The sequence below is a fragment of the Patagioenas fasciata genome, chromosome 15 (assembly GCF_037038585.1).
Source record: "Patagioenas fasciata isolate bPatFas1 chromosome 15, bPatFas1.hap1, whole genome shotgun sequence".
In the NCBI taxonomy this organism is placed as follows: Eukaryota; Metazoa; Chordata; class Aves; order Columbiformes; family Columbidae; genus Patagioenas; species Patagioenas fasciata.
In genome coordinates this window covers 8,878,838-8,891,200 of record NC_092534.1, presented here as the reverse complement: position 1 = coordinate 8,891,200, position 12,363 = coordinate 8,878,838, and the positions used below count along the sequence as shown (strand labels likewise).

The 12,363-nt window shown below is 49.0% G+C and overlaps 1 protein-coding gene across 1 annotated transcript; it reads left to right on the top strand.

Moving 5' to 3' along the window:
- The first annotated feature begins 2,948 nt into the window (after positions 1-2,948).
- TEDC2 (tubulin epsilon and delta complex 2) lies at positions 2,949-11,863 on the top strand. Its single transcript, XM_065850734.2, has 10 exons — positions 2,949-3,375; positions 3,470-3,568; positions 3,792-3,847; positions 4,286-4,964; positions 6,396-6,449; positions 8,309-8,393; positions 8,760-8,868; positions 9,117-9,218; positions 9,656-9,867; positions 11,646-11,863. Exons 1-10 carry the CDS (start codon positions 3,350-3,352, stop codon positions 11,790-11,792), a joined length of 1,569 nt encoding a protein of 522 aa, XP_065706806.2. The 5' UTR covers positions 2,949-3,349; the 3' UTR covers positions 11,793-11,863.
- Positions 11,864-12,363: the final 500 nt, after the last annotated feature.

Here is a 12,363-nt window from a genome sequence, read left to right as displayed (position 1 = left end):
ATGGACTGTGGGCAGGGTTTTCAAAGAGCTTTAATCACCCGGCAGGAGATTGGGCAGCTATTTTTATCAGCCTAAAGGTATTTGACAGTTGGGCTCTTGGTAAAGGAAAAGAAATATGAATTGCAGAATATCACCTGGCACCTGTCAGCCCAAGCAATGAGTGCTGACACTGCAACTTCCCCTACATCTCATCTGTGCAAAATGCCTCATCACTGCAGGTACCGAAAATAACGGGTGGCAGAGCTGTGACTACCAGCAGCTGCCAGTTGGACATTTGCCACAGGCAAATTCCAGGACAAATGCCACAGGCATTTTAACCTACATATCTTTCGTAAATAAATATTTAAGTAGCAATTTGCCACCAGTTTAAATGTTACTTAGAATGTGTGCCATGTTGTGGTACCCAGCATTTTCCCAGCAAGCAATGTCATGAAGTATAACCATAATTCAGACTCTGCTAGCTTAAAATCCATAAATGTCTCCTGTGCCAACGGTGCCAGATCAGGTCTGTACCGGGTCAGGGCCTACTGCCACATGAACAGAATATGGCTCTTGGCTGCATCTACCCCTTCTACCATGAGGTGAAAACAGTGGAGACAATCAGACACAATCACCTTTGTTTTATTTCTCAAATGATTTTGTCAGATGATCCACTGAAAAGTCGACCACCCACAAGAGAAGGTTCAGACTGATTTACCCAGCACCTACCATGTCGCAAGACCAAACAGAAGAGGAAGCAGCAGGAGCGGTGGTGTGGACAGGAGTGGGAGCCCTTAGAGCACCTAGGCCATTACATCCAATGTAGGCATGCTTTGAGCCCCAAGCCCCAGCAGAGCAGCACTTTCATCTCTGTGAGAAAGTTTCTGCCCTTCACCTCCTAATTAGCAACTCACTCCAACTCTTGCACTGGGGTTTCACCCCACGGCTTAACCTGTGCAGTCCTTCCTCTGGTTGGAAGAGGCAGTTTACAATCTTGCCCTCTCTGCCTCCTGGTGTGCTCCTAATGTTGTGGCACTCACCTAACCTTGATCTTGACTTGGAGGACCCTCACTTGTCCTTCTTCTCAGCAAGATGCAGATTAACAATAAAGGGCCTGCATTAAAGCTCTCCATCAACAGGAATTCTACTGCCTGCAACACCCAACGGTTCTAGAAGGGTCACATGCCAGGTTCATCTCAAATACAAAGGGTTTCTTGGGTTTCAGGTGTCTTCCTTTTTCAGCACTTCTAAACTACAGAGACTTGCTGCACAAACTGGCAGCCTCAGTAGTGCTGCTCCAGCGGGCTTCAGGCCTCAGGTGACTTTCCTGGATTATGGCAGTTTAATCCCCTTTTTGGTTGTTTTTAATTGCTTAAATGTCAACAGCATCCAGGTGCCTAGTGAGATCTGTAGCTCTCTCATCACCTAGGCTGTGTTTTTCCAGAGCATGGGGAGGTGCTGGCAGCTCCAGCAGCACTCAGCCCCTCTGCTGAGTTAGAGCCCACCTGCATCTCCACAGCCATCCCCACTGTGGCAAACCACCCCAGGGAGAGGCACCACGCAGCACCAGGCTGCAACGCTCCAGCTGAGATGGACTTCTAAGCACTATCAGGAGAAAACCACAGCGATAATTCTGCTAAAAGGAGGGAAACACAAGAAGCTTCATGTGCTTGGAAATGAAGCAATCTATTCAGCAAAAAACATCTTATGAACCACTTGTTTTCTACAAAGCGCAAATTACAGCAAATCCAGATATTCCAAGTCAAGCCCCTATTTGTCCAACAAGCAAATCCAGTGGGAACGTTGCAGAAGGAAAAGGCAGTTGACTTAGAGAAGCAGCTGTCTGAAATTGAGCCATTCTTGTCCCACTGCTGTGCTCCCCAGGGGGGCTCACAGCATTACAGCTGTTGACTTTGCTGATTAAATCATTTTCTGAGTGATACTTCTGTTAGCCCTGCTGAGCTCATGGAGCCATGAAGAGCAGGCTGGACTCTGTCTTGGCTTGTGCCTCAAAAGCAGAGATGTTAACAGTGTTTCGACAGTGAACTCACACTTATTTGCGAGACGTGCCAGGAAAGGACACAGCTTAATTTTCAGATTGTGTTGCAAAGTCTGTAGAAAGAAAATAATTCTTCGCACATGCCAAATGTGCAATTTACACCTGGAATATGTTGCAGTGGTGACAGTGGAAGTCCACAGTGTGCTGTGCAACCGATTCCATGACTTTATTGATATGTTTGTAATGTTTTATAACGGTTTTAAAGTCCTGTCTCCACCACTCACATAACACTCTCATCTTTTTTCCTCTGCAACAGTCTGTGGTCACGTGGCCACAGAGAAACCATGAACATCTCAACCTGACGATTCAGTCCTCAAAGGCAAAACCCATTTATTTCCTACTTTCTAAATCTTAGTTATTTTTCATTCTGCTGGGCAAGGGCGAGGACTGGATTCCTGCTCCTCCGCTGCCTGAACAGGTAGCGCCGAGTGCCAGCTATGGGCACTTTCGGAGAACTGCACCCCGCAGCAGCAGCCGTGTTCCCGACAGGAGCCCGGCAGCACCCAGCTGCCAACAGAGATCCTGTGAGCAACTAGGCAGCTTCCACAGGTGCAGAACAAGGCAAATTCCTCTCTGCGTAAAACAAAACAAAACCCACAGATCAGTCTCTTTGCTGATGCGCACCAAAGGCAGCAGAGCAGCCTGCAGAGCACGGTGTGTCTGCTGGGGTGCTGGACTGCGGGCTCTACTGCTCTCCCTGCTCGCAGCCCGGCCGTGGGCTCAGGCACAGCCCCTGGATGGGCAAGTGTTCATCTCCCGCCCCCGTGGGCCTTGTGCAGCACGGCCTGGGGGGCTCCAGCTCCCACAGACACGGGTGGGCTGCGCGCTGCCTGTTCTCGGGTGGCTCCACCTCCGTGGGCAGCCACAGCGAAGGCTGAGAGAAATAAAACCTCAGGATGCAAGAAACTGCTGGGATGGGTCTGCTCTGCCAGTGGTTCTTTAGCCGCCCCCGAGGTCGGCCGGCTCCCCCCAGAGAAGCGCTGCTGGGGAGAGAGGGAAGCGTTCAACCCATCTGAGGAGAAGCGGCTGCCCTGGGTCAAGCGGGACTGAGGGATCTCCGGCACTCTGCCGCCCGCCGCCGGGCAGGCACAGCAACTCTCACAACCCGTCAAAACGCGGAATCCCGGCGATGCCGCACTCTCCGCTTCCGCTCCCGCCCTTCAGCGCCCGCCCCGCCCCGCCGGTCCTGGCAGGGCCATAAGGAGCGCGAGTGCCGGCGCGCGGTTTGGCTGTGGGGACGCGCAGAGCGGTGCTCTGCACCAGGCCGGACCGGACCGGACCGGACCGGGCCGGGCCGGGCCGACGCGGCCCATGCTGCCTACGGGCTGTGGCCGGCGGTGAGAGCGGGACGGGACGGAGTGGGGCGGGCGGGCGGGCGGGCGTGGGGGGGGGCCTGCCCCGGCGGGCCGCTGATGGTGTTGCGTCTTACAGGGTGGCGGCGGCGCTGGTGGCGGCGCTGGGGGAAGGCGCAGAGAGGCGGCGGGAGCTGGAGCAGCGGGCGGCGCGGAGCCGGGCCCTCCTGCAGCGCTGGTGAGTGCAGCCCCGTGCCGGGCTCGGCCCGACCCCTGCCCAACGGGATACCCCGGGCGGCCCTGCCCCGAGCTTGGGCCGGGAGGGAGGCGGTGGAGCCCTGAATGCCGCGGCGGGGAGGTCCGGGGTCTGTGGTGCCGGCGGGGCGGGTGCTGGTGTCTCCGCAGCCGACCCCTCGCTGTACAGCGATGCCGGCCCTGGGCGCTGTGTTTCTTCCCGCCAGGGGCAGTGAGGAGGACGAACAGCCGCAGCCGGATCCCGGCTCCAGCGACGGGCAAGGTGAGTGTTTCTCTGCCGGCCTGGTGGCCCTGTATGTTACTTCTTAGAAATCCCTCTCAAGCTCTGCATCGAGTTGAAGCCCCCTCTGCCTCCTTCCTTGCACTGACTTCCTTGGTGTTAGCTTGGAGTTGTATCATGGTAACCGAGGCCAGCGATGAAGCGTTTGCACCGAGACATGGTGATTGTCACTCGTGGCAACTGGGAGGCTGAGTCTGGAGAACTGTTTTCTGCTGTGACCCCCATCTATCCTAGTGTCTTCAGGGCTTTTGGCAAACCTGCCTGCTTCCTCTGTGTAGTTGCTATGGGAAGGTGGCTGAACTCGCTGTGCCATTCAGTGGATTTGATTTATTTCGGTAACACCTGGAAGAGTGAGTTTTTGTAGTGACAAATAGAGAAGGTCCAGGTTTGGACCTTCTGATGCATCTTCTCCTCTTGCAGAGAACAGGCCTTCACCCAAGGAGCTGGAGGAGCTGGAGCTTCTGAACAGGGCCTTAGAGAAAGCACTTAAAGTCAGGAAAAGTGTCTTGAAAACTCCATTAAAGGCCCAGGGAGCTACAGGAGAGAAATCTGCAGGTGAAGGACCTCCTCCCAAGAATGCTGAAGAGCAGCAAGTGCCTGTAGCTGTTGAAGATGTTCCTGAGAGCACAGAGGTGAGAGCTGTAAGCAAAAAGCCTGCTGCTGTGAAGAAGCCCTCTCCATACCAGCTAAGAGCTCCTTATAGGACTGACCCAGATGTGAAAAAACTGCAAAGGAGAGCCCCAGCTAGATGTGTTTCTCAAGGTCCCAGGGCAGCTGGGAAGAGCTCCTCAAAAGGGGTGGCTTGCAAACAAGGAAGAAGTCATAGGAAAGCAATCAGTGCCAGTGACCGAGGGGCCTGTGCTGCTGCTGAACCCCAAAAGACACCTGGCTTGTCCAGATCTGCACTGAATCAGCAGCAAAGCTTTTCCATAGGGGATTCAGCTGGGGGAAAGAACTCTGTAGCTGCTGGCAGGCAGCTCTTAGATGCAGGGAAAAAAAGTTGTTCCCTGGGAGAGTCCAGCCGAAAGGAGAACCCTGCTGCTGAAGGCGTGTTGGGAGGAAGCACCTCACCTCGGACAGTCACCCTCCAGGAGAAAGGGTAAGTGCTGGGAGATGGGCACCTCCATCTTCTTCTGCTTGACATCTGGACTAGCACGTCTGTAAAGCCTGGTCTCTGCAGCTGTTCTGTAGGGCCCAGCTGGATTTCACCACTCCTCAGATCCTTCTCAAGAGGAAGGATCCTTTACAGTTTAAAAGCCTTTATTGTGATTGAGTGAGTGTTTTCATTTTAAGGACTTAATATTGGATGGCTGGGACTTTGAAAGTGTTTTAACTAAGTCTTTTGATATTTCACAGCCCCCTGTGACAGTTTTGGAAAGATGCCTCTGGTAGAGCTTTCTTAAGCATTAGTTTTCCTCTGAGTCCACTTTCTATTATAGGTTATTGATTTTTTTTAAATTTTTTTTTTACACAATGATAATACATAATGCATGAATTCTTTATCTCAAAAGCATATGCCCAGTGCTGTTTGGAGAGATGGCATCTGTGTTTTATACTATCCCCTTTAACCTGTAAGCTATTGCCTGTGTAACTACACAAATCAGTATTGGCTAGAATGCAGTTGTTTCAAGTGTTTGGTGTAGGAAGAATTATGAAGTGGATGTTACTGGGATTCTCTGTGGAGAAGTGGCAAAATAATACTTAAAAGATTTGCTTTGCATTCAGACCAGTCTTTCTTTTTTAAATAACTTCTATATTGTTTTCTGTGTACTCTTTTCTTTAGAAAAACAGTGAAGTTGAGATATAATATGTGCCTGTACCTGGAAAATTTTGAGAAATAGTTCTCAGCTCCCACAACCCATCTCTTGTGTTTGTGCAGAGAGGGAATGATTGCTGTTCATGTGGTGTTGAGATGGACACAGGACCCTAAGTGACAGTTCCTTGGGGAAAAGGAGTCTGAATGCAAATATTTACTTACTTAAAAACCCAATGTCAGTCTTGTGTTCATAGTTTGCATGTGACTAGAAATGCCAACCCACATGTTTTTGCAGCAACACGTTAAGGCTTATTCTGCATGTTCCCAGTGGAAGCTGAAATGTCCCTTTCCCATTTAATTGAGTATGGTGTGGTGCTAAGCAAAGCTGCCTTGTCACACTCAGAAGTGGCAGCATGGGGAGGTTTGCTTGTGCTCGAGTCTGTACTGATCAGTTTCCCTGAACCTGTTGTTTCTGTGTCTTTGCCTGTCAAGGCTTTGCTCCCAGCTTCTCAGCTGGGATGAACCTCTCTCTGGTGGTGGTGGTGGGGAGATGCAGGAGCTCTCCTAGGTCAGCTCAGTGATGCTTGTGGAATCCTTGTGGATCCTTATTCCATGAGGACAGGCTGAAGGCAGTGGTGGATTCAGTCTTCAGGGTTACTGACATTTTCCATTACAGCCAAATTAATTTCAAATTTAGACAAAATGTCATTTTCTGTGAAGATAAGGCTCTGTTGCTCTCTAGCAGTCAGGACTGATGTTTCTCTTTTTTTGCAGATGCCAGCTGAAGCTACCCCTTCCCTACAGGAAAGCCTATTCCAGGAACTCCAGGTAAGCCCAGCCTGATCAGTCCAGTCCAGAACCACCCTCTGTTTAGGGGCTGTGAGGAGGGGTCAGATGGAGGAGACCTGGCTGGGCTGTGGGTCATGGGGAGGCACTGACCCTGCTGTGAGTGGGATCTGAACTCGGAGCAGGAGCAGTGGTCCGACACCACGTCTTTGCAAGGCTGTGTCTGAGAATATGTGTTTTCATGTTTTTCTAGCCACTAGTGTTATATTTGTTTTCAGAGCGCTAATCCCTGTTAATCCCCAAGTTGTAAAGGTACTGGAGTGCTTTTAATAATGGGATTAACAGTGCTGCAGAAGTCTCTGCTGATACTGTACACTAGTAGTTGAAGGCAGGAAACCCTGTGGGGTGGGTGTCTGTGCACCCTGTGCAATGAAAGAGTTTCCCAACTGGCTGCTGATCTGAACTGTTTTGCTGGGGCACCTCTCCAGCCTGGGAGCACCATGGCTGTGTGTGTTTGAGGCTGATTTCTGCTGATTAACTCTCCTAAATAGAGCCAGTGCCAATGTGACTGGTTGGGTTTCTAGTGAACTCAGTATTCTAGTCCATTCTCCAGTCCTCTGGATGTGTTTCCCGCCATTTCCTCTGAGAAGTCTTGCCATAATTCAGCAGGTTTCTCATTATGTGGTTTGTCCAGATATTAAGTTTAAACCCTATCTTAAATCTAGGTATAGATCCTTGTGCTACCCTTGAGAATTCCCCCTTTTCTTGGCAACTGTCACTTATCAGACACCAGTTTGTTAGTTGCCTTTCAGCAAGTTGCAAAGTCTTAGTTCCCTTAATTTTCACTTTTAAATTGAGCCTTTGGGCATCCTAATCACACTGGGGTAATTTTATACTCTTCTCTATTACTTTCAACTCAGTGACAGATTGAAAGTAACCTTTGCTCTAAAGATTTGTTCTGTTAACCTTGCTATTTCTTTGCATAATGTGTTTCTGAAAACTGCTGTTTCTATCATGATTTAAAGATCCATTCACATGCACACTTGGGTTAGACAGTCATGCGCTGCATAACTATTTTAAGCTTCCGATGGCTCTTACTGCGGCAGGTTTTGGGAGACTGACTGAGATGTGCTGGCTCTTTAAAGCAGTCAGGATATTGTGGGGACTGTGGGGATGCTGGACTCTTAAGTGAAATGGTAGCACTATTATTTGTGCAACACTTCATTTTAAAAAATTGACTCTTTTACAAGGTCCTGGCCAGCTTACTCCTGATACTGTCCTTAAACCTTTGTTCTGTGTCCCTGATGCTGATGCGTTGTCATGCTTCTTGCCAAACGTGTTACGTCCTAGAAAAAAGATTAAAGATGACTTTGGCTTATGAAGGAATCACTGTGCTAAAAGCTAGAGTGAGAATTTGTCCTGTCTGATCTACTTCTGTAATTCCTTATTGTATACATTTACTAACAGAGTGAATGTATAGAAATGCAAATGACTTACCCCTCAAGAAAGCAAGGGAAGTTTTGTTGTTTCCTGTGTGATAAAAATATAGACTGGGTGATGCAACAGAAGTAGTGATGTGCTGCGAGTTCACGTTCTCCTTATAGACATGTCTTGTATGGCATTTCTGATGGCTGTAAATCCTTCACCTCAAAACAAGTCGAGAGAAACAACATGTTTTGCAGTGTCTAATGCTTTCTGCGGGGTGTCCTTGTTCTAATACTCGCTGTCAAGAATGAGGGGGAAGTGGGTAGTAAATAACCTGGAAAAGAGAGAGGTGAGGAAGTTACTTGTACTCGAAGTGCTGATATGTTGTATATGTGTGTTGCAGCTCAGTGAGAGCACCATCTGGTACAGTGGAGCATAACACTTCCTTCCACCTCCCGCCCCTTTTGAATTTTCAGGGCATGGGAGAGATGTCGTCTCTGCCAAACAAGTGCAGATGCAGCAGCTGCAAGGAACCGTTTCATAGAGAGGATTCAGACAACCGTATCCTTTCTCAGCTCACCGGCCCTTCCATGAGCAGGGGGTGCAGTACAGCAGGCACTGGGTGCCATCACTCTGCAGTGTGCTGCTATCTGGAGAGACTTGTGCCTCCAATAGTAGGAGTTCAAGCTGGGTCTTTAGGAAGTGTTTTTTTCATAGTGCAGCTCTAGAGCAGTCATACAACTTTTGATCCAGGCAAACAAGGCCACTAGGCAAACAGGCAGCTGTGCTGTCCTCACCTTCCCCCGGCAATGCCGCTTTGCGGGCTGCTTGTCCTCTGCTTCTGCCCCTGATACCAGCTGGCCCAGGGCTCGGGATAGCACACAGAGCTGGTGGTGTGAAACCTTCCTTAAGCTGCTACTGCTTGAGTTTTATTCACCGATGCCGGCCTTCAGTCCTGCAGAGATAGAGGAGGAATTAAAGGTCTTCCAGGATGTCCCTTCCCTTCTGAGCCAGTATGTGGAAGCTGAGCTTGCAGGTAAGAAAGGGAAAAAAAAGGGGGTGGGGGGCATTGAGTGGAGAGGGTAGAAGGTGGAATAAAGATTATTTTGGTGAGCTCCAGTTCCATGTGTCTTGTGCTCTTGTCATGTACTGGACATGAGGGACAGGAGCCTTCTCTGCCTAAGAGGAGGGCTGGTTAACTCAAGGCCACTCTAGAAATTGGTATTTGGAGAGGAAGGTTTCAATAAACTCATGCCTGCTGGTTTTCTTCTGCTTCTGTTCTAGACTATCCCACTCTGCAAAGAGAGTATGAAAGCCTTCTGACCTTGGAGGGTTTGGAAACCACGGTTTCCCAGTGCCTGCATAAGCTGCAGCTTCTGCAAACAGGTGAGCCGGTCCCTGTTTTTTTAGCCAGGTATGAGTGTGGCCAGATATGCTTTAACAGTAGCTTACCATCTCTGCACGGAACACTGTGGACCAAAGTGATTTTTCTTCTGGTAATCCTTAATGATAAGGTAACATATAAAATTCTGTGGTGGCAAACAAAGCCATAATATCTGTTTGCCCCCCATCTGTGTTCAGGAGATGCTTGGGGCTTTAGCTGCTCCAATTCAGGAGAGCAGGTGATGGAGCTGTTGAGAGATGGGGGACACTGCATGCTGTAGCTTAAGATGTTGTGATTGTGCTATATGTGAGGAGCTTACCATGACTAACACAGTATAGTTAGTCATTCATTTCTAGGAACAATAAGTAGATCACAAATTCTCCAAGTGCAGATCTAACTTGTATATTCCTTCCTCCTGCCAATTCTTCCACCCTGGCAGCTGTGGAGTCCCAAAGGAGGCTGCGCCCAGACTGTACTGGGGATGTAGGAAGTTGTTCTCCAGCCTGTGTTCCTCTCAGGGGACAGATGTGTGACAGGGCCAGTGTGCTGGCTGTGCCTCTCCTTTGTTACTCCAGTTTCCAGGAGCTGAGGGACCTGTTTGCTTTGAAGCTGCAAGTGTCAATGCTGCACCAAGAAATTGCCTTACAAAAGGTGAGTCTTTAAAAGTTAGTGCTCCTGGGTAAGGGCAAGAAAAGGACAACTGGGAGGCAACAGCTGGCGTACAGGGTCCTGATGGGGGAGCAGCAGCCCAGCAAGCTCTCTCAGGGGTGTTTCTATGTTTATGCCTTGTGTCCAAGTCCCATCAATGCCTTGCTTACTTTGTAGATGAATGAACTGACTTTTTTAGCTAAGGCCACAGCAGAGGCCTTTAAATGTCTGACCCTCTCCTGATAAGATTTTTTATTTTAGCTACTCTTTCAGAGTTTGGCAGTGGAGGATATTGTTGGCAATGCCTGGAGACCCTTTTTGGTGGCTTGTTAGACCCCCGTCAGGGCACCCACTTGGTCATTCTCTCCTGTGTGACCTCCACTTATTGAGCTCCTCTGCCCTCGGTTCCTTTCTTAAGTCTCAAACCACTGTGCTGCTAGTCGTGACTTTACAATTCCGAGGCTGCCTGTAAGAACACGATGGAAGGTCAGTCTCTCCACCAGCCTGAGCAGAGTGCTTGCAGCACAAGAATCGTTTGTTCTTCTCAACCAGCAGCAGCAAAGGGCAGGGAAGATGTGTAAAATCACATCTACTCCTTTGACCTAACCTTTGCTGTTGACCTGAATGATAGAGACTGTGGGAAAGCTATTTTTTGTAAGCCAGAGAAAAGTTATTCATAAATGGCTGCACTTCTTCCTCTGGCTGAAGATAAATTGCTGCCTGTCTTCAAATGGGACTTCAGTGCTATAATCCTGAATTACGGCTTGTGAGGTTTTTGATTTTTTTATCTGCCCAAAATGAAGTAGTTACTGAAGCCCGCTGCCCGATACTTTCTCAACTGACTCAATTTCCTCTGCTCATGTATCTAAGTAGGTGCTTTGTGCTGGGTGAGCTCTGAGTGTCGGAAGCAGCTCTGTGCAGAGTGTGCAAGATAGCTGAAATTCTTGGGACAGGTGAAGTGAATGGACTTGGTACAGTAGATTGCCTGCTCTTCTCCTGGGCAAGCAGTGTGTACAGGGGGCTGTGTGGTTTTTAATGTGCAGACTGTTCAGACATGCCAGCTGAAAAAGAATCCCAGGCAAAATGTCTTTCTGAGCATTCATTTAAGAGAAGGGTACTAAAGACTAACTTTAGCCCTTTGATTAGGACTTCACCTGTGCTTGAGTTGTCAGTCACAGTCATCATCCCAGAGCTGTGACAGACCAGTGGGTTGTTTGAGAGCATGGACTGAGATCATGAGTGAGGCTTAAACAGAGGCTGGGTCGGGTAATGTTGGACAGCTTTAGGATCCCCTGTAGCCTGCACTCTTGGTGGGGGTGTGCGACTTTGTTCTGTTTGGGCTGGAGTTGGCCACTTGCCCATCTATCTGGTATTAATCTGGCCCAACTCGGAGGTAATAGGAACAGTCCTAAGTGAGATGTTGAACTTGCCGTTGGGTGAGTAAGCGTTTCATTGTGTGGTTGCAGAGCTCCTGATTCAACATTAGCCTCAGTTTCTTGCAGGATGCTGATCTTGCCCCAGTGTTGTGCCGTCTCTGCAGCAGAGGAAAAGCATCATTTATCTCTCTGCTCAATGAACACTGGGTGATTGCTGGTGTACTTCACGAGCAGAGAATGAACAGCTCTGCCTTTGTTAAATATGACAAAAGATCGATCTGTTTATTAATTAGCACATTATTAGTCATACTGCTCTGCTTAGATTTCACTTGTTATGCAGCCACTTCACAGAATCCGAAAAGTGCACACTGGCTCTGGTGACATGTCTCCTTTGCTCCTGCCCAGGTTATGATGGCAGAACTCCTGCCTGTCCTGGAGTCCCGGCGCTACCCGGAGACCTCTGCAGCTCAGCTTTATCGGGCGACGTACACGCAGCTCTGTGAAGGGGGCAAGCGATTCCCTGTGCTGGTGAGAGATGAGCTGGCAGATTGATCTGGTGGGAGCCTCCTACTTGCCATTCACATAACCAGAGACCGTTTTGAGCAATAAATCTTTTCTATTAACTTTTGTACTCTGCCTGTTTGTATGAGTAAATTTCATGGATAGTGTGTTTTGGGTTTTTTTTTTTGCTTGCTTTTGTTTTATATCACTTTATGACCTACTAACTCTGAGGTTTTGTGAAACCTCTTCAGGGCTTAATGGACACTGGGTTTGACTTTTCTTCCAAAGTCGGTCTCTCTAGCCAGCTCTAGATTCTTAACTGCCGTGGTTGTGACACCGGGCTCCTGTATGCAGACAGTGTAGCAGGCAATAAAACATTATTTATACTGATGAGATAACCACTGTGGTGGAGCACACCCTTCCAGCATCCGAAAATCTACAGAACGTCAGATACTGCTTCCCTATTACTCTGTTCACCAATGGGCATATAACCAGCATTGTAGTGGTCGCTATCTAATATTCCCTGACCGTTTCCAATGTGCAGTAGTTTAGTGCCTCTTGCAGAACTGCTCTGGTTTGCAGGTACCTGCTCTGCACCGGTGTCTGGAGCGCTGTGCAGCTG

Coding starts and splice junctions, on each gene's coding strand:
- TEDC2 (XM_065850734.2), top strand. CDS start 3,350: ATGCTGCCTACGGGCTGTGGCCGGCG. Junction 8,869..9,116: donor TGTGGAAGCTGAGCTTGCAG/GTAAGAAAGGGA, acceptor CTTCTGTTCTAG/ACTATCCCACTCTGCAAAGA. Junction 9,219..9,655: donor GCTGCAGCTTCTGCAAACAG/GTGAGCCGGTCC, acceptor CCACCCTGGCAG/CTGTGGAGTCCCAAAGGAGG.